The sequence below is a fragment of the Mobula birostris genome, chromosome 1 (genome assembly GCF_030028105.1).
Source record: "Mobula birostris isolate sMobBir1 chromosome 1, sMobBir1.hap1, whole genome shotgun sequence".
Classification (NCBI taxonomy): Eukaryota; Metazoa; Chordata; class Chondrichthyes; order Myliobatiformes; family Myliobatidae; genus Mobula; species Mobula birostris.
In genome coordinates this window covers 196,123,746-196,149,836 of record NC_092370.1, presented here as the reverse complement: position 1 = coordinate 196,149,836, position 26,091 = coordinate 196,123,746, and the positions used below count along the sequence as shown (strand labels likewise).

The 26,091-nt window shown below is 40.5% G+C and overlaps 3 protein-coding genes across 5 annotated transcripts in view; 1 reads left to right on the top strand and 2 right to left on the bottom strand.

Annotated features, from left to right (window-relative positions):
• Nucleotides 1-5,644: 5,644 nt before the first annotated feature.
• gpr135 (G protein-coupled receptor 135) lies at nt 5,645-12,934 on the bottom strand. Its single transcript, XM_072267940.1, has 2 exons — nt 10,692-12,934; nt 5,645-6,242 (listed from the first exon to the last, which is right to left on the bottom strand). The coding sequence occupies exon 1, from the start codon at nt 12,660-12,662 to the stop codon at nt 11,388-11,390; it is 1,275 nt and encodes a 424-aa protein (XP_072124041.1). The 5' UTR covers nt 12,663-12,934; the 3' UTR covers nt 5,645-6,242; nt 10,692-11,387.
• A 2,244-nt stretch (nt 12,935-15,178) lies between these two features.
• On the bottom strand, nt 15,179-19,805 carry LOC140202713 (trans-L-3-hydroxyproline dehydratase). Its single transcript, XM_072267925.1, has 5 exons — nt 19,184-19,805; nt 17,364-17,533; nt 16,299-16,421; nt 15,747-15,884; nt 15,179-15,629 (listed from the first exon to the last, which is right to left on the bottom strand). Exons 1-5 carry the CDS (start codon nt 19,662-19,664, stop codon nt 15,504-15,506), a joined length of 1,038 nt encoding a protein of 345 aa, XP_072124026.1. The 5' UTR covers nt 19,665-19,805; the 3' UTR covers nt 15,179-15,503.
• jkamp (jnk1/mapk8 associated membrane protein) overlaps nt 19,719-26,091 on the top strand; it is a 26,664-nt gene continuing 20,291 nt past the window's right edge. The window contains exon 1 of one of the 3 annotated variants that reach the window (XM_072267911.1): nt 19,719-19,800. In XM_072267911.1, the coding sequence (XP_072124012.1) occupies nt 19,797-19,800 (4 nt within the window). In that variant the 5' untranslated portion in view covers nt 19,719-19,796. Of the gene's footprint in view, nt 19,801-24,719; nt 24,870-26,091 lie in introns of those variants that run through there. The other 2 variants (XM_072267901.1, XM_072267893.1) reach the window with 2 other exon arrangements.

Here is a 26,091-nt window from a genome sequence, read left to right as displayed (position 1 = left end):
GCCGTATATCCATCTGATCCTGGTGACTTGCTTAATTTAAGCCTACTAATTGCAGTTTTTAGTTCAGCTTCAGTTATGTCAGCAGTCATCGTTCTATTTTGTTCTTTGCTTAAAGTGGGTAATTCTAAAGAATTCAGGAAGGTGTCAATTTGGGTTATGGTTCCCCCTGGAACATTGGAATATAGAGTTTTGTAAAACATTTCAAAAGCTGCTTGAATTTCACTTAGCTTATTTTTTATCACTTTTGTTCTTGGATTCCTAATTCTATTGTATTTTCTGCTATCTTTTTTCTTCCAGTTTCCACGCCAGGATTTTCATAGATTTAGATCCACTTTCATAGTGTCTCTGTTTCAGAAACATTAATTTTTTTTTCCAATTTCTTGCATAGCCAAACTATTAATTTCATTCCTAATTTTTTAATTTCCTCTAGGGTATCCTGTGCCAAGCTCAATTTGTCTTTTTTTTTCTAGTTCCTTCAGCTTATTTTGTAATTCCTCTAATGTTTTATTCCTTATTTTTTTCTTATATGAACATATTGCTATAATTTTCCCTCTTAAGACAGCCTTCAGAGTATCCCATAGAATGGGAGGTGAAACCTCTCCATTATCATTGAATTCTAAGTAAAGACCAATTTCTTTTTTAATTTATTCCTTAAAATAGGGATCATTGAGTAGACTTGAATTTAGTTTCCAAATAGTATTCTTTGGCTGTAGGTCAAAATCAACAGGTGCATGATCACTTACATCTATTGTCCCAATTCCACAGGTGATTATTTTGTCTCTATCTTTTGCAAATGTTATGAAGTAGTCTATTCTTGTATATACGGAATGGGGGGCAGAATAATGAGTGTAATCCCTTCTGTCGGGGAAAAGGTCCCTCCATATATCAATTAGACTAACATCCTCAAAAAGAGTGTTAACTTTCTTATGTAAGGACTTTGTTTTGTAAGTTTTTCTATTTGGAAGGGTCTAACTTTGGTTGTAATTGTAAATTTAAGTCTCCACCACATATCGAGAGACTTTCTGTTTCCGTTACCATAATATTAGTAATTTTCTGGAAGAAACTAAAATCACTTCCTGGGGGTGTGTATATATTCAATAAAGAAACTGGATTTCCATCTATATTCCCCCTTATCAGAATATATCATTGCAGACCTTCTAACCCCTTATTCTACTTTCAGGTTCCTCCGATCGGCTGACTTAGGGCTCCTGGCTGTCCCAAGATCTAAATTTAAGTTCATCTCAGGGATGACTGCTCCTTTGCTGTTGTAGCCCCTAGACTGTGGAACAGCATTCCCTCCCTATCAGATCTGCCCCCTCCACTGACCTTTCTAAGTCCAGGCTCAAAACTTACCTTTATTCACTTGCGTTTGAATCTTCCTGATGTGGCTGATTTTTGGCTTGTGCTTAGGCTCATGTGTAGTTTATTTTGTGCCCAAAACATAGAACATAGAATAGTACAGCACATTACAGGCCCTTTGGCCCACAATGTTGTGCCAACCCTCAAATCCTGCCTCCCAAATAACCCCCCATAAAAGCTGTGTGCCTTGTTGTTTATACCTGTGTTTCTTGTATTTGTGATTTTACCTACCTGTTATGGATTGTACAGCACTTTGGTCAACATGAGTTGTTCTTAAATGTGTTTTATAAATAAATTTGACTTGACTTGTAGGGAGCTTTCCCCTTTTAGAATGCTTGAGCTATTGGGAGGGTTTTAACAAATTTTGCATGAAGATGGGACACAATAAATGTACAACCAGGGTAAGAGGGAAAGTTCATTCAAATATGTAAGAAAATCAAGGTCAGTATAGTAGGTAGAGCATGCATAAGACGCAGGAGGATAGGGAGACCAAATTGCATCAGCAGGAGACAGAAACTGGTATGTAAACAAATTGCAGGGAGGTTCCAGAGAAGAGTAGTGGGGGATTTCAACTTACAACTTGCATAGTATTAACTGGAATTGTCTAATATAAAAGGATTAGACAGGGTGGAGTTTTTAAAGTGCACCCAAGAGAACTGCTTGTGCCAGCATACAGGTAGTCTAACTAGATCTTGGGTAGTGCTAGACTGAATGAAGTTGTGCACGTAGCTAAGTGTCAGTGGGTGAGTGTTTTGGGGATAGTAATCATAACCCAGGAAGTCTCAAAGTAATTCTGAAAAGATGACAGTCCAGAAATTACATGTTTTGAACTGGGAGATGATTGATCTTAATCTCAGGACCTAGCAAATGAAGACTGGGAACTGCAACTTGCCAGTAAACCTACATTCAGAAAGTGTGAGCAACACACATCAAATTTGATGTGTGATGCTTGAATTTCCAGCATCTGCAGAATTCCTCGTGTTTACGTTCAGAAAGTGTGAATCTTTTGAAAGCAAAATACTGAGAGTTCAAGGCCAATGTGTTCTTTTAAGGGTTAAGGATTACAGCATAAGACCATAAGACATAGGAGCAGAATTAGGCCATCTGGCCCATTGAGTCTGCACCGCCTTTCAATCATGGCTGATCCATTTTTACTACCACCTCCTCAACCCGTTCCCCCTGTAACCTTTGATGCCATGTTCAATCAAGAACCTATCAATCTCTGTCTTAAATACACCCGACAACCTGGCCTCCACAGCTGCATGTATCATGTCCTGGAATATTGGAGGTTTGATAAAGGGAACACGTACAGCACACTTAAAAATGAGGACGGCCCTTCAGAGAGTGTAGAGGTGCCTTTAAAGATAAATTAGAGGTTAAAGAGGGGCCACAAAATATCACTGAAAGATAGGATTAAAGAAAATCCCAAGGTATTTTGTGAATTAGTATGAATAACAGTGTGACCAGAGGAAGAGTGGGCAAGATCTGAAAGTAATACTTTTTAACTGTATTCACTAAGGAGGGAAAATATGGTACTTTGAGATTTCCATTGGGAAGGGAAGGTTTTAGAGCATGTGAAGATTAAAAATGTGACGTATTAGAAGGCATAAAGTAGATAAATTCCCAGAGCCTGATGAGATGCATCCCAGACTGCTATAGGAGGCAAGGGAAGATGTTGTTGGAGACTCGATGGAAATATTTAAATCTTCACTGACTACAAGTGAAGTTCCAGAGGACTAGCAAATAGCAAATGTGGTACTTAATTCAAATAAGCACCAGGGATAGGCCAGTCAGTAAGTCAACATGATTGGGAAATTAGTGGAAAAAAATGGAGGGACATGATTAATCTACCTCTGAAATGGCATGGATTGATCAGCAATAGTCATCACAGATTTTTTAAAGTCAGAGATTCTAAATTATTTATTAAATTCCAGGTTTTTGAAGAGGTTACTAATTATATTGAAGCGTGCAGTGTGGACGTGGTTTATAGATGTAAGGCCTTTTAGTTCCCATGCGGAAGGCTGGTCCAAAAGATGACAGCCCATGGGATGCAAAAAGACTTAGCCAATTGGATCCAAAATTGCCTTGGTAATGAGTGGCAGAGAATGGTGGTGGCGGAGGAGAGTTGATTTAATGACTAGAAACCTGTGAACAGCAAGAACCCCATGCCACTGGACCCTTACTGTTTGATGTGATTGGCAGCAGGCATTAAAATCAGTGGCTTTGATAGTGAGGAGGATAGTCTTAGGCTATGGAATGATCTTGATCAGCAGGTAAAATGGTAAGAACAACTATTTAATCTTGATGCACTTTGGAGGGTCTTGAAAGAGTAGGACATGTACCACGTTGGTAGGTCCTTGGGGTTGTTTTGGAAGACTGAAAATGGATGATTTATTGTGCTTTATGCAATTGTCAAGTTTTAAATAATTGCAAACTGATAAATTTTTGACCTCTGCAATTAATAATTTGAATGTTCTTTGGTGCTAAAAGACCAGCAATGTTTGTGGGTCACAAGGATTTCAACAGTTGCACTGTTAAAACTTTGGAATGTGGCCTTTGTGGCTATTTGTAATTCTTCTTAATAAATAAAGCTCACAAAATGAATACTATTTCAAAAATATCTACAAAGCAACCATTTTATTTCTGACTTCCATTTAAGACAATTGAAGTGGTTATATTTTAATCGTGCTCACGTGGTCACAAATAATTTAATGTAGAGTGTCTAAATAAAATATATAGACTAAAATGTATGTTTTTGTAATGACACAGTATACTGGTAATACTGCTGCTGACATTAAATATTTCTTGAATTAATCTTAATTATAGACTAGAGTATATTGATAAATACAACACTATTCAGTAGTTTGGCACCAGATGGTAAATTAAACTGCCATCTGTTTGGACAAAAACTCTTGCATCATTCCCTTAGAAACTAAAGAAAATATTAAAAATAGACAAAATACAGAATTTACAAAATAAGCTCCACAAACATTGACAAATTCTCAAAGTTACATATTATCATGCTAAACTCTGAATGGCTTCATTGCACCATTTCATCCCAAAGGACCATCAAAGAATGAAATTGATTGCAGCAATCTTTTGACATTTAAGGCTTTATAACAGACAATAAGTTCTGGACCAATAAACTGCAAAGTATTGGTATTAAAATATATTGTATATATATCATATGTTTTAATGAATTTTAATTAGAGTTATTTTAATATGTACCATAAAACAGTGAAAAACAATCAGATTCATATCCCAGTGAAATTGAGTGATTAGTTGTGATTTGGCTTTTCTATCAATTGTAAATAGGCAAACAGCAATTCATAAAGTACATGTATTTTTAATATCAATACTAGTTATTTTTATATTGAGTTTCATCTAATTTTGGCACATTATTGATGACTGTAGAGAAGAAACACTTATTAATCTTACAGAATGCTGGTATTAATTGAATACTTTTTTTTGGTGTTAACAGTTGTTCAGAAAAGCTTCATGCAATTGAGCTAAAGTCAACTTGGTCTTATGAAAAGGAAATCATGTTTGAATAATTTTGAGTTGTATATGATAAGCAGATCAAAAGGAGAAAGCTTAAAGATGGATTTGGATTTCTGGAAAGTAATTAAAAGTATCCCACATAAAAATCTGGTGTACAAGAACTGCCTTGGGTTAATATTTCAGGGCCAAAACAACAACATAGAAGAAAGGGCAGTTGAAAAAAATGGGTGTTTCTTAAACAGGAAAGATATAACTGTTGAGTGCCCAAGAAATGGTCTTTAAGCTTCAATTTGTACTCTCAACCCTCAAAACCCTATACAACTTGTATTATTGATTTTAGGAGGCACCAAAGTATTTAATTTTGAGGGGATTGAGGAGAATATTTGGATTCTATAAACAGCAGAATATTTGAATAAATGGACTAAAACTTGGCAAGTGGACTCTTATGGAGGAAAGTGAGTGTATTTTGGTTAGAACAATTCAAAAGCAGATTTCTCTAGAGTCTGCAAATGAGTGAAACGGGGAGATTTACATGTTCTTATGCATGAAAAATAATGTTAGCATGCAAGTATAGGTAATTACGAATGCAAACGATGCATTAGTCTTCATTGTTATGCAGCTGGAATTTATAGATATTCCAATTGTATAGGGTGTTGCTGAGGCTGGACCTGCAGTACTATGTACAATTTAGGTCCCCTTATTAAAGGGCTGTACCACCAATGTAGATAATCTGGAAGTAGTTCATTACGACGAATTCCTAGGATAAGAGGATATATCCAACAAAAAAAAACCTTTAAAAACATTATATATTTTGGAATTTGAAATTGTATGATCTTGTACATTTCAATAAGATCCTAACGTGGCACAGCAAAGTAGATGTTGAACTTCTAGTGGGAGACTCAAACAAGAGGGTAATCATTTAAAACAAAAATGCACAGGAATTTCTTACCACAGTGTAGTGAATTTCTGGAATTTTTTTCCAGAGATGTGGATAGAGAGGAGGTAGATGAATTTTTGAAGAAACAAGTAATTGAGGGCTGTGTGGAACAAGCATAGAGAATGATTGAGGCCTGGGGCAGATTGACCAGTCATGAATGGCAGGCTTCAAAGGGCACATGGCCTTTTCCTGTTTCGCTGTGTTCTTGCCATCCATCTAATGGGATATTAATGATTATCCACTGTGATGTTATGCTGATATTTATAGTTAAAAATTACAAATGTTATTGTGGTGGTGGTTGGGAAGAGAACCGAGAAATGATTTGCAGTATGTGATTTCTGTATCTATCAAGCCAGTTATCACCAGGGACTCCACAACCATTTCCTCCCAGTGGCTCCTTGAATTGCAGCATGGATTCTACCCTGGTCGAGATACTAGGTGTCAACTGTAAAAGAAACGCAGGCAGCAGTAGCATCAAGGACTGAAATGCAGGTACAGAAAACAATGAATAAACTTTTATTGCACGTGGATTTAGGTACAAGAGTCAAGATGACTTGCTCCAATCATTCAGCTGTGGTATCATGTACATTTTAGTTTCTGTGCCCAAGGATAGAGAGTACAGCAAAGATTCATCATATCGATTTCTAGGATGGAGTGTTTGTCATACTAGGTCTTAACTCCTGAGAAGTTAACTCCTGACCTTACTGGAAAGTGTAGAATTCATTTGGAGCTTGGCAGGCTAAATGCAGGGATGTTTTCCCTGGCTGAGGTGACTTGAGCTAGATGTCAGAAATTCTAAGGGCGTGAGATTCTGAATGCTGTGTAAAATCATCTTCACACAGATTACTCCCAAGGTGCTAAGAAGTCTTTGTTGCCAAGTATATTCAAGATACTGATTTTTAAATATTATGAGTTGAGGAATACAGGTTAAAGTGACACTGATATACAAGATTGCGTGATTTTTGTAAAGTGGCTGACTTATAGTTTTGAACACAGCCATTTTTGACCCAAATAAACTCTCCTTCTCAAACCCGACTACCTGCAGAAATTCAACTTTCTTTGGTACATGAAGATGTGCAAACTGTGAATCTAACCCATCCACACCAGACATTTCAGTGCAGATTAGCGTCAAGCAAAGCTTTTTTTTTAATCAAGATGAAATTATTTTTTTCTAGATTCATTAAAACAATGAAGAAACTCTATAGTTACAAGTGTCAGATGATTTGTACTTCACATAGGTGGAAGCACCCTCTTTAAGTTGTAATGAAGAGCCAGCCGGTGTATTCTGCTTGCAATTTTAATCAAATCAAAATTGATGTCCGTATTCTGTTTGCAAACAACTACAGCAGTTTTGATGAAGTGGTACAAAATTTCTGGAAGGGCAGGAGCTAAGCCATTGTACATCAGGATCCTTTGTTCCCAGTAACAAAAGGTACCTCAGCAGCATCATGGAGTCCTTCATCCACCAACCCTTTGTTCAATCTTACTCAATGCTGCAGCTTACAATTAATACAAATGAGAAACTGCTCAACCTACGTCACGTCCTCTCCCCTGTATGATTATTCCATCGCAAACACTGAGTTGCAATAACAATAGTCACATCCTGGAACTGAGCTCCAAGTCATCATTTCCTGAATTGTGTGAGAAAATGAGCATTGTACTCAACATCTACAAAACATAATCCTTTACCAAGCTTCTGCCGCATCACATCCTATGATTTGGGAGCCACCTCTCATTGAATAAGACTGACGAAACTTACCATTATCTTCAGTGTGTCATCAAAGCTTTTGGGTGACTGTAGAAAAAATGGCTTTTGAGGATTGACTTCCAATTCAAGCTGCTGAGCTGGGAAATCCACCCAGATATACTAGATATAACAAAGCTGTCTCCATAAAATCCTCTTAATTCCCCATAACATCAGCACCTTTTTACTGACAAATACACTGAGCATTGAGAGCCCAGTTATAGTCGGGTGTTGACAATGTAGCAGACTGGGTAGCCAGGCATAACTTAAAGCATTACTGAAAAATAGAACAAATTTTCCAGCTATGAACACTGATGAAACATAGACTAAGTTTCTATAAAATAAAATGAGATTTAAATAAGTTTGAGATATTCACAAACAAGACTAATTCAAGGACATAATTTACTTAACTGCTTTCTCCAAAGATCTTTTGTGAGATGATATAACTGTCTATTGAACTTAAGTAGCAGATGACTGATCACTGGAACAAGAATATCATGACAAGATAGGCCCAAGCCAGCATGGTTTCATGAAGTGAAGATCCTGCCTCACCAACCCATTGGAATTTTTTTTGAGGTAATCTCAAATGAGATCGATAAGGGAGAGGCTGTGGTTGTTGTGTATTTGGATTTTCAAAAGGCCTTCGATAAGGTGCTGCATAATAAGATAAGAGCCCATGGAATTACAGGAAAGATATTGGAATGGGTGGAGCATTGGCTGATGGGCAGAAAGCAAAGAGTGGGAGTAAAGGGATTCTATTCTGATTGGTTGCTGGTTACTAGTGGTGTTCTGCAGGGGTTGGTGTTGGGGCCGCTTCTTTTTACAATGTATATCGATGATTTAGATTATGGATTAAATGGTTTTGTGGCTAAATTTGCGGATGACACCAAGACAGGTGGAGGAGCAGGAAGTGTTGAAGAATTGGAAAAGTTGCAGAGAGACTTGGTCAGTTTAGGAGAGTGGGCAAAAAAATGGTAGATTAGATACAATGTTGAGAAATGTACGGTTGTACATCTTGGAAGAAGAAAGAATCAGGCAGATTATTATTTAGATGGGGAGAAAATTAAAAAATCGGAAGTGCAAAGGGACCTGGGGGTCCTCGTGCAGGATACCCTAAAGGTTAACCACCAGGCTGGATTGGCAGTAAGGAAAGCGAATGCTATGTTGGCATTCATTTCAAGAGGAATAGTGTATAAGAGTAAGGAGGTGTTGATGAGGCTCTATGGGGCATTAGTGAGACCTCATTTGGAATAGTGTGTGCAGTTTTGGGCCCCCTATCTTAAAAGGGATGTTCTGATGTTGGAGAGAATTCAGAGAAGATTTAGGAGGATGATTCCTGGAATGCAGGGGCTAACATACGAGAAGTGTTTTTCGGCTCTTGGACTGTATTCATTAGAGTACAGAAGAATGAGAGGGGGTTTCATAGAAACATTTCGAATGTTGAAAGGATTGGACAGAGTAGGTGTGGAAAGGCTGTTTCCCTTGGTGGGTGAGTCCAGGACAAGAGGCCACAGTCTTAGAATTAGAGGGTACCCATTTAAAACAGAGATGAGGAGAAATTTTTTTAGCCAGAGGATCATGGATTTATGGAATTCGTTGCCACATACAGCAGTGGAGGTCCGATCATTGAGGGTGTTTAAGGAGGAGATTGATAGGTATCTAATTAATCAGGGTATCAAGGGATACGGGGAAAAAGTGGGCAACTAGAACTAGATGGGAGAATAGTTTAGCTCATAGTGGAGTGGCAGAGCAGACTCGATGGGCTGAATGGCCTACTTCTGCTCCTTTGTCTTGTGTGATCTGTGCTTGTCAAGCTTGCATTGCTCTTCATCAAAACAAATCTTGTGAAAATTGATAAGGAATAGACCAGAAACATAAAACAATCAAAAGGGCAGCAATTACATAAATCAATTGTCATTTGGAGGGAAAGCTTGTTTGGAGGGAAAACTGAACAAAACTCATTACCTGTATAAAGAAGCAGGTCCCTTCAAGTGACCAACCAGGTGAGTTGTATTCAGAATCATTTAAAAGGATTAATGTGAATTGAAATTATTACAGTTAAGACTTAAACCATATAATTTTAACTTATAGTATTTCCATCATAAATTCAATTTGTTTCTAATTTTATTTAGTATTTATTTGGCTATAGTAAACTTTTAGAAAGATCTCTTGGTTGTGCTTCAAGTCTTCATCAACTTTGGCATGTTCAGATTGTATAGTTATAGGGGAGAACTACCAGAAACAACCTATATAGATACTCTATACCTAGCTCTAACAGCAAGGTGCATAGAGTGTATGATTCAAGGATGCTCTCAAAGCCTCCTAGAAAAAGTGCTATATTCCTACCCTTGAACTATTTAAAACAGAGGGGCATTCCAGATGGCATTGAGTCTCAAGTCCATATCTTGGAAGTGCACAGTAGTTCACTGCAAACAATGGGAAAAATACCACCACCCAAACTACTCATTCTCCCCACCCCTCCACTGCATCCGATCAGGCAGAGTTCCATAATGGCCCAATCAACCACCTCAGGAACCAAAGAACATGGTTGGAAGCAAGTTAACCTTAACCCTTGACTTGCTTAAGACATAGGATGAGTTTTTAAAGTGAACACACAAGCCTAGTAATTTAATTAGTATCTGTTTTTAATGCACTAATTGTGCAAAAAAAAAAAATTCAACTGGAGTAGATTGTGCTAGCCATCATTTTCAGATGAAATTGTGACTTGTGAAATTAGCCCAGGGAATGCTAGTCACGTTCCACCTCAGCATGCATAACCTTTAAGCAATATTTGACATAAATTAAATATCAATTTTAACATTCTTCGAACTGAAATTCTAGTTCTGACATGGCAAGAATAGTTGTGCTATGACAATTATTATTTTTAAAACACACAAACCAAGTCTCCATTCTCAATTGTTTTCATTATAACTTTCAAGACATATTTCGAAGGTTGAAACACTTTTACATTTCCTTGCTCCATCATTGATTAGAGCCTTTTTTTATCTTATGAAATTTATAGCAGCACATTGCCATGCCTGATTACCTGTAAGTGATGTGGTTCTACTTGAGAAGTAGCCCTCTGAGCAGAGCAAAGGATCGTTTGAGGGTTGGATACTCACGTTGTTCTCCCTTTTACCCCCACCTCACCTGAATTTTTCTCCACCTCCATCATAGCGAAAAGGATGCAATGAGAATGGTCCTTTTAAGATCAGAGACCCTGCCTGCACACAGCATCACAATTGTCCTCAGCAACTCCTGGAAGTGTGGATGTCCCTGTGTGCAAATTGTAGTGCTATTTCAAATGATTTGCTGGTCAATTTGATGATTTCTTGCAGTCTGATTCTGATCAAATTCAGTGTTAAACACAGCTTATTACACCAAAAAATAAACAATATCCAATTTCTTATTGATCAAGTTCATAAAGCCGGGTTTCATTTGAAAAGGGAGACCATTTTTATATTATTACACTGTTGCAACTATGCATGTTCAAGGTAATAAAAACAATGCAAAGCAACTGAAAATAATATTTGTCCCTGGTTTAGGGAATGGCTTTGTTATTTCTGTTCAATTCATGCACTCAACATTTTAGAACATTGTCAAATTTTTCTAAAGTAAGGGCTCAATATTGTATTTTACAGGGATTAAACATATCATGGTGATTTTCTCTTTGAGATGGTTCCATTCCAAATTAATTACAATTTAAGTTATAGTAGATTTATATATGCTATGCTTGATTCACAAACAAGTTTCACAGTAGAAACTATTTGCTACAATACTGCACTTTCAAGAAACAATGAAGCGTATCTCCATTAAGTGTATCTAATGGAATAGTATCAATCCTATTTAAAGGCTGGTGTCTGCAGTCTCTGATTTGGCCATGGTAGGCTCAGGCATTCTGTTGGGTGGTCCATCCCTGCAGAAAAGCACAGCTGGATTTTTACAGGCCCACATCACGACATCTCCATTTGCAGGGCTAGAAGAAGACATCCTGCTACCAGCCCCTTGCCGACTTACATAGCGGTCCCTTAACCTGTCAGCCTGACTCCTAATCTCATGGTCCTGGTTCTGCCTAGACAAGTAGGCAGCTATATTTCTAGTCCTGTAACCATCTTCCCTTTTTCTTCCCAAAAGCAGAGAGATGTTGGGGTTCCTGGTAGCATAGATTAAGGGATTGAGGGCACCATTAGCCCAGGCCAGCCAGATAGCCACAGTGTCCATGATGGGGGTGAAATGAAAGTTTCCAGTGGCTGTGATGATTCCCATGACACAATAAGGACCCCAGCAGCAGATGATAAAGACGATCATTATCAGTACTGTGGTGGCTGTCCTCATTTCACTGTAGAAGCGCAGCAGATGGGCATATGTAGTGACTGGGCGGACTCGGATCTCTGACAGCCTCACTGTCTTACAGATGTTGTAGTGACAGAAGCACATCAGTGAGAAGGGCAACAGGTAGCAGGTGACAATCAAGGCGATGCTGTACGCAGTGCCCATACGGGAAGTGCCCGAGTGGAAGATGTACATGCAGTGGTAGAAGCCCTTCTTATGAATAACCTGCTGTCCTGGGGCTTGTAACAAGAGATACCAGGGGAAAGAGAAAATGAAGGCCGTCAGCCAGACGGCGGCCAAGAGCTGCGCGGCCAGACGCCTGCCCATTTTTTCTTGCGGCTGTCTGACGATCGCGTAGTAGCGGTCGAAGGAGATGAGGGTCATGGTGAGGGTAGAGATGATCCCGAAGCACGAATTGAAGAAACCGTTGGCCACGCAGAAGCGGTCCCCAAAGATCCAGACACCGTCTTGGCTGAAGAGCATGATGAAGGAGAAGGGCACACAGAGCAGGGCAGTGAGCAGGTCGGACAATGACAGGGACATGATGAAGGCGTTAGTCACAGTCCGCAGCTGCCGGTGTTTGACGATCACCGCAATCACCGCCGCGTTGCCCAGGCTCGACAACAGAAAGATGAACAAAAGGAGCAGAGCCTTGGAAGCTACGGCCACACCGTGGAGTAGAGACCCGACGTCGGTCTGGCCGCCCGCTCGCTCCGGCAGCGCTGCTCCGCTGTAGTTGCCGAGCGCCGTGCCGTTGCTCAGCACCGCAGCCCCGGTAGGCAGATCCATGGACCCGAATGGCGCGTCCACCCAAAGCTCCGCACATCACCGGGGCCGCCACTGCGGCGAGCGGTCCCTGCGGCCGCTTGGTTGGGCCACGGACCTCTCGCCCCCGGTTCCCGCGCTGCCTTACCGACGCCCTTTCAGCTGTCCATTTTCTGTGCAACATCTCCCCGCGGCAGCGCTGTTACCTCGCTCGGAAGCCGGCGCAACCGCCTGCGGTTACAAGCGCTAGCCTTTCAGCACATATCACCACCAGCGCACTCAGTGTCATCCTCCGGCTCCCGATCCGCACGTGTCCCACTCCGCCTCACTTCCGCTCACGATCTCCAAGCACCGTGACGCGTACCGCCGTTGTCAGGGTATCAGCGGCTGCACTCAGTAACACCGACCTCTTCATTTCCATTTCCTGTAGCTGGAGCCCTTGAAGCAAACAAAACTGCAGGGGCACAAGTCTCTGTGAATTCCTTTTCACAAATGATGGCAAATCTCTGGAAGAGATGACCCTCATCTCCTTCGATCCTGTAGAAACTGCATCATTAGAGCTATTTAGAGAGAAAATATTTGACACATATAGGGGATCATATGAAAGGCATAGCAGGACTGAGGGAGGGGCCAGGGGATCTACTCCTATAATTGTTTGTGTTCCTGAGATACAACCATTTGAAGCTTGAAAGTCCACTGGCCACACCAGAAGTTAAAAGTCCACACCAGGAGTTAAAAGTAAACGGTTGCAATGCGTTGAGACAGATGGATGTTCATTGACAAGCTGTCCAAAGCTCCCAAATTCCCCGGTAAATATCACTTCAAACTATACTCAGGTCTTACATTCCTGAGGATGAAGACGCCAAGATGATATTTCTGAGATCTAAAATGAAGATAAGTCTTAAAAGTAGAAACAGACCATTCAGGATAGATTTAATAAGATTATATTACAAACACAAGATTATATACAGTATATAATTTAAAAAATGGGCAAACTGGATCTCTTTCCCTTTGCAAAAAGGGCAAGTGCAGACGAGTTTTGATGGACCGGATACAGAGACAAATTTCCATAGCATAACTTGAGACCTTCATGACATAACAAGACACCAAATATGAAATGAAGAGCTTGGTGTTACTGGGTGCAGCCGCTGATACCCTGAAATTTGAAAGAAACCTCTTTACTCAAGTGGTGGTGAAACTACAGAACTTGCTACAGGGATTGTGGTTGAAGTGAAAAAGTCAATTCATACACAAGAGCAGTAAGTGCATTGCAATGGTGTAGAGGGTAGGCAGTGGTTTAGAAGATGAAAGACAGGAAAAGATTTGAGTGGGGCATGGACTTCCTATGTAATATAAGCTATTATAAAAATGGACTATCCTGCATGTGACACTGAGCTTTCAAGGCTGAGAGCTGTTTCTGAATACACAGACAAGTATAGCCAGATAGTAAACTATCAACTTTGTAAGCCATCTTACCTGAGACAACCACGTATTTGTTTCTGCAGTTTGTGCAGGAGTTGTTATATAATCAGGACTAACAGCTATCATTTATATAACATATTATCAGACAAAAATGTTGATTGAACCAGTTAAATACTAGGCCAGTTGAAGCCTATTCGAGGAGGTAAATTTTAGAAAGTAACCTAACAGAAGAAATTGGAGGGATTAGGAAAAGAATTCCGGATTTACACTTCTGAAAGCACTTATCACAAAATAATGCAAAATATTTTCCCTTTATTACCTATGTATTTATGAAGAGCCAGCTTGAGCTGGGCAGCAAACCTGGAAACATTTTGGTTTATAGAGCTCTGAAATAGAGTCATATCTGGGAATAAATAGATACCGCTGTATTTTATTGCAAAGTCTTTGAATAATATATCGACTCATTCTAAAAATATATTTAACTTTAAAATATTTTACTTCACATATTAATTTTCAGAAAGGAGCCCAAGGCATTCTGAGCAAATAACCCAGCTATTATCCTTGTTATGCTTTACACAATCAAACCACATTACTTGTTGCAAAGCAGATATAAAGAACATGTGCTGCAACAATAATGTTTTTCTGTTATTTTAAAATTGGCCATTATCTACCCTTATCATTATCACTTAAATTGGTCAGATATATCACTACTAATTTGATTGTGCAAACAAGGTTAGTAACAAGAAAAAATGTCACTAATTTAAAATGGTGCAGTGTGATTTAAAAGAGTAGAGATCTTCAAAGCTACAACTTTTCTCTGCTTACACTGCGAGCTTACAATTAATATTATAGTGATTATTTTATTTTATTAAAAATTAAAACTATTACATACAGTGTAGATTGAAATATCAGAGTTTAGGACTTACCCACAAAGAAATGTAGAATCATAAACAACAGGAATTCTGCAGATGCTGGAAATTCAAGCAACACACATCAAAGTTGCTGGCGAACGCAGCAGGCCAGGCAGCATCTCTAGGAAGAGGTACAGTCGACGTTTCAGGCTGAGACCCTTCGTCACGAAGGGTCTCGGCCTGAAACGTCGTCGACTGTACCTCTTCCAAGAGATGCTGCCTGGCCTGCTGCATTCGCCAGCAACTTTGATATGTGTTGTAGAATCATAACACTTGTTTCTATTTCATAAATAATTAAACATGATCCATCAGTCTACTAAGCAGATATATGTTACAAACTTAATTATACATGAATAATACATAGTTCAGTGTCTTTAAAGACTGAAATTCAAATGTAGCAGTGTCTTTAAAGACTGAAATTCAAATGTAGAATTAATACATTAAAAAACTAAATTATACTTAATAAAAGTTAGGACTTTAAAATGATACCAAGATTTTAATGTTAAGTACACATGATAACTTCTGTTTTAAATTATCGAAGAAGAAACCCATCTTTGAGAACGTCATCATCTTCGGTATAGAAGTTTGCTGTTCCTGTGTAATGTGCTTGTCCTGATATTTCCACTATAACAGCTTTGAAATCGCCACATTTTGCTTCCTGAAAAAAAAATCATTTTTTAATCAGCATCCCCATCTTTTTGCTCGCATTTATTTTGGATCAAAACTTACTGCCTTGTAGGGTGCTTAAACGTAATATTTATAAGTTGTTCTTCACCTCAACAGCTTTTCCTGTGAATAATGAGCCTGTTGGACCACTTTGAAATGTCCTAGTCTGATTCAGTAGAACAAATCCTTTATGATACTGCAATGCAACACGAGCAGTCACACCTGATCCACAAGGACTTCTGTCGACCTATTCAAGATAAATTAAGCAAAAATGTCTCTGAACTTCTTAATATACTGTATATAATTCAGTCATTCAATGTGAAATCAACTCCCAGTTGAACATCAAGGATTTAGATGAACCAAACCCAGGGAAAGGCCAATGTCATTTCATTTCAACAAGTTGCTTCTGTGTAATGTTTTTAAGTTCTATCGGGAGAACTTTGCTCGTCTTTAATTATACAATTCAGTAAGAATGTGATGTACATCTTATTCAATAGTTTACATAAATGAGTACCCAATAAAAATTCTGTACAAGCAGTTCCAGTTTAGAGTTTAAATGAGAAAGGTTATTTTGTTGTTTTAATTGTACAGTTGGATTGTTGAAATGCCTGTATTGATACTTATTGCAATAAAGTTACAAATAATGGTTTAACTTGTCTACCTGAGCATCTGCAAAAACACAGATGTTTGCCGTTGGTTCTTCAGAAAATGCATCTTTGCCATCAGTTATTATAGTGCCATAGAGGAAAGCAAGATCCTCACTATCAGGGTGGTGCAGCTTGACCTGTAAAAAGAATACAAGTCAGATGTGATATTAACTAACTTGATGAGTAGCAGCAGTTACATCTTGTAAGTGTCCACAAAAAAAGTGTTTTAATTGTTATGTATCATCATTCTTTAGTGTTTTTCAGAAGCCCAGAATGTTAACTGACAACCATTGGTAGTACTTGTACTTCATAAATTATTTAGCATATGGTTACTTATTAACATTAAAACAAAAAGTAACTTTTAGTCTCCATTAATCAGTATGAATACCAACTACATCACTTAATGGGCCAGATCGCCTTGTGGCTCATACTCATTGGTATTGGTGGAACCAATCCATCAAATTTCAATCAAATCACCAGAAACAAATTAAAACAGTCCTGGAGACTGATAAGGAGGAAGGCAGCTACCACCCTTATGATCAGCTCTTGTAATGACTACCAGTCCAAACTTGTTACTGTCAAGGACTCTGCTTGCCCAATTATCCTAATCCCAAACCAGGTCACAAAATATTGAGTTTATATATTTCACCAAAGGTCTGAACAGTCACAAAAATCACCATACTTAAGTTCCACAGCCATATAATCTGGGCTGAACACGTATTGTTTGCCCTGTTTTCCTTAAAATTATTTACTTTGCCTTTCAGCTAAGACTGTTAGGTCTGCAAGGTAAAGACAAATTACTTGGAGCTTGGAGCAGAATACAAAGAAGCATAGTGTTTAATTCACTACACACAACTCTGTAGAGAGGGGATCCACCTCTAACGAAAAAGACAAAGTGGCCACCTCACAACTGAAGTCTGCATATTTTTTCCATCCTCTGAGGAAGATTCTTTATGGAGGAGGGGGTTGGATGTTTGCTACATGGAGCACATAAACACCGTCACTAATTTGCATTTAAACCGTGGCAGCTGGGAGATTTGCTTGCTGAATAAGAAAAAATACTTTATTTCTTTACGCACCTGTGCTTTCACAGCATTAGTTACAGTTACTGCTGCATCTACAAGGTCTCGTGTCCTGGAGGAACAAACATCCAAACCAAAACAATCTGCACTCACGAACGCATAAAAAGCACCTCCATATGCAACATCCACCACAACCTTGCCATGTCCTGGTAGATCAATAGGAATATCTGAAAAAGACCAGTAAGGTACGACTGTACATTGTATGCACTCATCTATGTCACAGCCCTAAATATGAATAGAGTTCTGCCCTACTTTCAAGGGACTTAAAACTGATCCAAGAGTGAATGACCTTTTCCAGTAGTATTTTTGCTTAACCAACAGAGTAAATTCATGCATTACTGTTTGGAACCTGAATCCTCTCCTTTTAACAGTTTGCTAGTGAATCTAGGCACAGACTGTCACGCATTGTAAATCAACGCCAAAAATGTTGTGCAGATATGCCTATCTCCTACAATAAGAAAGCAGTATGCCGTAAGTAGGAAAGCAGCCGACAAAGGTGGTGTAATGGTGATTTAAATATCGATTGTTCTTTTTATTATTACATTATACCATTTGGCATGATTTACTTTCTACATGGAACCCTCTTTTATTTCCACCATGGTCCTGACGAAGGGTCTCGGCCTGAAACGTCGACTGTACCTCTTCCTAGAGATGCTGCCTGGCCTGCTGCGTTCACTAGCAACTTTGATGTGTGTTGCTTGAATTTCCAGCATCTGCAGAATTCCTCGTGTTTTTATTTCACTTTCAAAGTTTTCATCAGGGCTGCTAGCAGAACTACTACCTCACAATTCCAATGACTCACATTCAATCCTGATCTCTGGTGCAGTCTGTGTGGGGTTTGCATATTCTCCCTATGGACAATGTGGGTTTCCCCCAGGTCTCCAGTAAAAACTGGCTACATGCAAAATTGCTCCATAAAAACAAATTAACAGGAAAATAGCAAGAGACTCCATTACAGAACCAGAAGAGAACAATTACTACCCCTCAACCATCATGCTTTGAACAAAAGATAACTACACTCATTTATTGAGATGTTCCCACAACCAATGATCTCACTTTAAGAACTCTTGTTATTTCCTGCTCTCCTTATTTATTGCTATTTACTGATATGCATTTCCATTTGGCCAGTTTGTTGTCTTCTATGCTTTTATTCCTTCAGTGATCCTGTTTAGTTACTGTTCTATAGATATGTTTGTAAGAAAAAGAACCTGAAGGTTGCATGTATGTATTCTGATAATAAATTTTACTTTGAATCTAGAACATTTAGTCTGCAGTCAGAGCACAGCCCAAAGGCAAGAAATATTGACAAGTACCAAGAGCAAAAATTGTCAAGCTAGAATTTATAGATTTGGAGACACAACCCACATTTTGATTAAAGACAAAAGACGTACAACTTGGAAACTTTCTATTTGCAACTGGTTCACTCTGACTGAATATATACTGTATAAGGCTATACACACTTTGTTGGTTTGCTAGGATTGAACACGCTGTTACTGAATAAATAGGAAGCCTCACCTACAAAAATCTGAGCTCAAATATTCACTAGAACTGAATGTACAGAAAACAAAGTGCAACCTCCGAGGCTGCATGATCCACTGGGATCAAATATACGGGATATATGTAAACTATACAGATGTATTGATTCACTGGGATAAAACATACAGAATACTGTATGTGCAAACTCTGTGTCTGTTTTGATTCACCGGGTCTGAATACATCAAAATAATTTAGTGCAAGCGCCGAGTAAACAGGAAACATGTAAATGACAAGATCGAAGCAGTGATGTTGTGTCCATGCAGCAGCCATTCAGCCTCTACCTGTGGCGAAGACGAAGGCCGGGACGCTGTGGAAGCGGACACGTCCGCTCTTGCCCTGGTCGTACTGAACGTAAGCTCGGACGAGGCCGCACGGACAGTGGATGTTGACTTGTGTTTCAGGGGAGTTGGGTTCGGCGATCAAGCCGTAATCCAGGGCGTAGCGGCCGAGAGCCAGGACGGCGTGCCCGCACATGGTGCTGTAGCCCTGGTTGTGCATGAAGAGGACGCCGAGGTGGGCGTCGGGCTTCTCCGAGCCAACTAGCAGCGCGCCATACATGTCGCGGTGGCCCCGGGGCTCGAAGAGCAAGAGCCGCCTCAGCCCGTCCAGCTGGTCGCGCACGTAGCGCCGCTTGCTTAGGATGTCGTGGCCGAGGACGGGCGGGAAGCCCCCGGTGACGATGCGCAGTGGCTCGCCGCCCGTGTGCATGTCCAGCACCGAGATCCCAGCACCCGCGCCCATCGGCGCCCGGTCGAGCGCCATTGATTCCCCGCACCCAAGAGACGACAGGAGACAAAGGTCAGCCGGAAATGGGAGTCTGTCTTCCGGGTCGGGACCGCGGCCCGTTTCGAGCGGCGTTTTGCTTGGGAGTCGAGTGGTTTGCTGGGCTCCACCATGGGTAAGCCCGCGATATACGGTTCGGCTCTGTTCTGTGGGACCGCCAGGCCCGATTATCCCGGCGGTGGTTGGTGCGTATGTAATGATGATTAGGCCATACTTGGAGTATTGCATTCAGTTGTGATCGCCCCCATTATAGGAACGATGTGAAGACGGGTGAGGATGCAGGTTCTCTAGACCCGCTGTTTTAAAATTTATTTCCAGTTCCCTCCGATGGAAGTGGGGTGGGCGGTTACGTTGATTGGGGCTGGAGTTAATGACTGAGCCTGCTGTTGGCAATTTTCTCAGGGAGGAAGGGAGGTAGAGATGGCAGGAAGCGACGAACGTAACGAACGAGAGGGGGTATTGGATGATGGGTCTGGAGGAAGGCGAATGGCAGGTTTCTGGGAAACGGAAAAATAAGCGGCCGATTAAGGATTGTAGTGGTTTATTGTCCAGTGGTGAAGGCAGTAGACAGGATTTAAATAAGAGAAGGAAGGTATCGTTACATTTTGAATGTAGACCTGTTTCTGATATCAATCCAAATAGACTAACTAAAGATTTGTGTATTGTATTTAATACTTCAATAATATTGTAAATATATTCTTCGATTAAGTATTCTTTGTTTACATAATACATTAAGGTTATTTGTAAGAGGTACGTTATTAGCATATGTCATTACACCACCACGTTATATATGAGCACATTACATAGAACATAGAAATCTACACATTACAGGCCCTTCGGCCCACAGTGTTGTACCTACTCTAGAAACTGCCTAGAGTTTCCCTAGCATATAGCCCTCTATTTTTCTAAGCTCCAAGTACCTATCTAAGAGGCTCTTAAAAGACCCTATTGTATCCGCTTCCACCACCACCTCCGGCAGTGCATTCCACTCACCCACCACTCTCCGTGTGAAGAACTTACCCCTGACACCCCCCCCCCGTACATATTTCCAAGCACCTTAAAACTATGCCTCCTCATGTTAGCCGATTCAGTCCTAGGATAGTGCCTCTGGTTATCCACCTGATCAATACCCCTCATCATTTTATACACCACTATCAGGTCACCTGTCATCCTCCATCTCTCCAAGGAGAAAAGGCCAAGTTCACTGAACCTATTCTCATAAGGTATGCCCTCCAATCCAGACAACAACTTTGTAAATCTCCTCTGCATTCTCTTTATAATATCCACATCCTTCCTGTAGTGAGGTGACCAGAAATGAACACAGTACTCCAAGTGGGGTCTGACCAAGATCTTATATAGCTGGTTTTATATATATAAAAGGCGGGGGGGGGGGGGGGAAGCTAAGTAGACAAATAACACACACAAAATGCTGGAGGAACTCAGCAGGCTAGGCAACATTGGGCCAAAATATCGACTGTACTTTTTTCCATAGATGCTGCCTGGTCTGCTGAGTTCCTCCAGCATTTTGTGTGTGTTGCTTGGATTTCCAGCACCTGCAGATTTTCTCTTCTAAGTGGACAAAATCCCGACTCGTGTTTTTCTTTCAATTAGTTTCTGGAGTTGCAAAACATAATAGTGGCAATGAGGAAGTTTTAAAATGAACCTGAGATGACTACCTACCCATTGAAACACAACACGTTTTTCTTCAGAAGTGGAGAGAGAGATGTAAATAAAAGGCAGAAAATGGACAAAATTAACAAGCAGAATATGGTCATGGATTCATAAACAGTGAATACCAGGTGATAAGAATGAATAAATAAAACAGAAATTGGTGGCTGTATTGGAAAGAGACACCTTTGATTGCACAACAGATAATTGGGTGATGTATACTGAACAAATCGAGCAGTATTTTGAAGATATGAAATAGCAATGAAAAACTAGTGCCAGTGTTGCAGAATGCAGTAGGTGGGAAAAGAATACTGCTAGCTTAGAAGTTTAACTGCTCCAACCAAACCGGCTGAAATGTGCTGAGCTGGCATAGTAAGCATAATGCAGGAACATTTAGAGCTTAAACCACTGTTGATTGTGGAATGCTATAGGTTTCATAAACAAAATCAATAGGAAGGGGAGTCCATTTTGGCTTTCATGGTTGAATTGAATAAATTGAGCATTATCAGTTCAATGACAGGCTTAATGAAGTACTGAGAGATTGTTTAGCTTGCGGAATCTTACGATAAAGCTTTCAAAAATGGCCCCTAAGTGAAGCACAGCTCACATTTAAAAGAGCAGTTGAAATCTTTGTATCAGTGGAACCAGGAGCTGGAGATGCAATTGAGGTGCAGTCAGGAATGAAAGTGAGCGTGAACAAAATTTCAAAGTCTATAAAGAAAGCTGCCTGGCCAAACAAATTTTATTACATAGTGGCAGGGGCTCACATACACCACACCAATACAGGTTTAAAGTCAATAGTTGTAGAAAATGCAACAAAATACAACATATACAAAGAGCACGTCAGGCAGACAAAAATAAATGGACTGCAAAGGGTAGAGAAAAAGTTTAACAGTCAAGTTGCATTTTCAGAAGAGCATTAAGCTGCAAGTTGATGAAAAATCTGATAATGATGAGAGTGTCGCAGAAATTGGTAACCTTGAGATTTACAATGTGAAAACTAACAAGAGACAAGCAATATGGCTTATATTAGAAGTGGACAGCAAATTTATTAAAATGTAATTGGACACTGATTTGGCTGATTCAGTCATTCCACAAAATGAGTTTGAATGGCATTTCAAAAGTATTGAACTGAAGCCTGCAGATATCCAACTAAGAACTTAAACTGCAGAAAAGATGACTCCTGTGGGAATGACATCTGTAACAGTGAAATAACAACAACCAACAAGCCACATTTTGCATGTAATAAAAACACGAAGGCCAGCATTGTGGGCACGTGAGTGACTGAGATAACTATAACTTGATTGGAGATCAGTCTATCATTTACATGCCACATCCTTTTCAATTTAATCAACTGAAAGCAAGTTAAGGAGGTTGCTGGATGATATCACAGCAGAGTTCAAGGATGAGGTTTGAAAACTTAAACATATTAAGGGTAAAATAGTGTTAAATGAAAATGGCCTACCCGAGTTTTACAAAGCCTATCCAGTTCCTTATACCAGCGGTCCCCAACCACCGGGCCGCAGAGCATGCGCTACCGGGCCGCGAGGAAGCGATATGATTTGGTCAGCTGCACCTTTCCTCATTCCCTGTCACGGCCACTGATCAGCCATTACGCATGCGAAGTCATGACCCGCGCGTCATCCGTGTCAGGGCGGGAAGGCGATCAACTCCTCGAGCTTGCAAATGACGACGGGCTGAAAAGTATGTTTAACATAACATCTCTGTTGGCATTTTGGATCAAAGTCAAGGCTAAGTATCCTGAGATAGCCACGAAAGCATTGAAAACGTTGCTTTCATTTCCAACATTTTTCTGCGAAGCGGGGTTTTCTGCAATAAATGCAACGAAAACTAAAATGCGGAATAGACTAGACATCAGGAACCCCCTTCGAGTATCGCTGTCTCCCCTCACCCCTCGATAGGACCGTCTTGTTGCAGGGAAACAAGCCCAGGGCTCCCACTGATTCAGCGATATTGGTGTGTTGCAATGATTTTATATATTCATACGGGGAAAATATGTGCTGGGCGTTTAATATCCAAATATTGCTTAAAATGTTATGATGCTATTGACTTATAAGTGACCTATATAACCATATAACAATTACAGCACGGAAACAGGCTATCTTGGCACTTCTAGTCCGTGCCGAACGCTACTCTCACCTAGTCCCACCGACCTACACTCAGCCCATAACCCTCCATTCCTTTCCTGTCCATATACCTATCTAATTTTTCCTTAGATCATATCAAACCTGCTTCTGCCACTTCTACTGGAAGTTCGTTCAACACTTCAAGCTCCTCTGACAATAGATTTATCATGATATCCATGCGAGGAAAATATGTGCTGTGTGTTTATATTAAATTCGTTAGATAAACCCTTTTAGAAACAAATTTGATTGTATTACCCACTTATCACCTATATTCCAGTAGTGATTAACACCCACCCCCACGAACAGAATCGCCAAAAAGGATTTGCTTGGTGCGGGGGAGTGGAATCGGCAGGTCACGACGCGCATGCGCATTGGTGCCCGCGCAAGGCTTCATGGTTATTGTAGTCTTTTGGGTAAACAATGCATTTGACTGCTACTCTTGTTCGTTGGCAACCCTACCTCCCCTCCGTTCGGCCGGTCCGCAAGAATATTGTCAATATTAAACTGGTCCGCAGTGCAAAAAAGGTTGGGGACCCCTGCCTTATATCATCCGCAAAAAAGTAGCCAGAGAGCTAGATTGCATAGAGGCTAAGTGAATTCTTTCCAACGTTGAGTGGAGCCCATGGGCGGCACCAGTGGTTCCTATAGCCAAGAGGGATGGGTCTATCAGGATTTGGTGATTTTAAGGTCACTATCAACCCAGTACTGAAAGTAGATCAGCACTGTCTGCCGAGGATAGAGGATTTCCTTGCAAACCTTTCTGGAGAGAAACACTTAGCAAAGTGGACTCAGCTGAGACCTACCTACAGATGGAGGCGGAACAAGAGTCCTAAGTGTTTCTCACCATAAACACCCACAAAGGGCTGTATTGCGATAATAGGCTTATTTTTGGATTAGCATCTGCGCCCGCACCCTGGCAGAGAGCTAAGGACCAGGTACTGCAAGGCTATCCAGACACTCAGTGTTACGTGGGTGATGTCATTGTGACTGGTAAGAATGACAACATTTCAAGAGTGCTAAAAAGAGTAGAAAATTGTGGGTTCAGAGCACAATGCAACAACTGTGAATTCTTTAAACCAATCATTACTTACGAGGATTACACAAGTGTGCTAAGAAAATTCAAGCAATGGCAGATGCTGCAAGGCCAAAGGACATGTCACATTTGTGGTCCTTTTTATGATTTATCAATTACTATAACAGGTTCCTGGAAACTTGGCTGCTGTGCTCTGCCCCTTTAACTCATTACAGATCGGTAAGAAATGGCAATGGACAAAGCAGTGTGAGGTGGCTTTCCAAAAGGCAAGGGAGATGGTGATGGCAGACACTGCACTCACACATTATGATCCACGTCCTCCTGTGAAGCTTGCTGGTAATGCCTCGCCTTGTTGTCATGTCACATGTTATGAGCCATGAAAGTGAACACTCCATAACATTTGCGTCATGTACCCATACTGCTGCAGAGAAAAATTACACATAGGTTGACAGAGAGGTCTTGAGTCTGGTTTGGGATGTAAAACCTTTCAACAAGTACCTGTGTAGTAGAGAGTTTACCCTCATTACTCATCATCAACCCCTTCCATCCATTTTCAATCCATAGAAAAGTGTTCCATCAGTGACAAGAGGACATCAAATGATGGAAATGTTGATGGATTGCCCTATTTACCCTGAATTGGAAATAGCTGAAAAATTTACAAAACACGTCACTCCTCTTGAAGTATTCTTGCTAATGCAACTGGAAAGTCTCCTCATTATGGCAGAGATGATCCAAAGGGAAACCAAAGAAGACCCCACACTGTCTCAGGTCTACAAGACAACTCAAAATAGCTGGAATATGTAGCAGAGATTCCAGTTCCCTCATTTTCACCAGCATTGGGATGAACCTGCCCTTGATGGGGGTTGCCTTATGTGGGGATTGTGAATTGTACCATCCAACCTGAGAGTTAAGGTGTTGGAGAAGCTACATGCCGGTCATCTGGGCATGGTCAAAATGAAAACATTGGCTCAAAGTTTTGTCTGGTGGCCTGGGATAGATCAGATCGAGCAGCTTGCCATGCACTGATCAGGATGCCAACACATCCAGAAGGTGCCAAGAGCGGCTCCTTTCCATCCTTTGAATACTGGCAGAGTATTCAAGCGGAATTTCCCAGACCATTCATGGACACAAATTTCGTGGTAGTAGAGGATGTAGCTACAAAGTGGCTGTAAGTGTTCCCAACAACCTCCACTACAACCTCACACACTGATGTGTTGAGAAGCCTTTTCTCAAGGACTGGTGTTCCAGAACACTTAGTCAGTGATAAGGGACCACAGTTAGTTGTGCATCAGTTTCAGTCATTCCTGAAAATTAATGGAGTAAGACATGTTACATATGCACTGTACCACCTAGCTACAAATGGTTTGCTGGAAAGGTTTGTCCAGAGTTTAAGGAACACACTGAGAGCAATGCCAGCAGAACACACTACACTGATTGAATCAGAAGCTCACAAATTTTTTCTTTGTATATCGCAATGCAGTACACTCCGCAACCAACAGCTCACCAGCTATGCTGTTCCTGGGTCATCCCTTATGCTCACGCTTGGATCTCCTCAAAT

What these genes read in the sequence shown, in the direction of transcription:
- gpr135 (XM_072267940.1), bottom strand. Translation starts at nt 12,662, where the DNA reads ATGGATCTGCCTACCGGGGCTGCGGTGCTGAGCAACGGCACGGCGCTC.
- LOC140202713 (XM_072267925.1), bottom strand. Translation starts at nt 19,664, where the DNA reads ATGGCGCTCGACCGGGCGCCGATGGGCGCGGGTGCTGGGATCTCGGTG. An exon ending in CTAATGCTGTGAAAGCACAG is followed by an intron (nt 16,422 to 17,363) that starts GTGCGTAAAGAA and finishes TTCTTTTTACAG; the next exon opens with GTCAAGCTGCACCACCCTGA. An exon ending in GTGTTTTTGCAGATGCTCAG is followed by an intron (nt 15,885 to 16,298) that starts GTAGACAAGTTA and finishes TATCTTGAATAG; the next exon opens with GTCGACAGAAGTCCTTGTGG.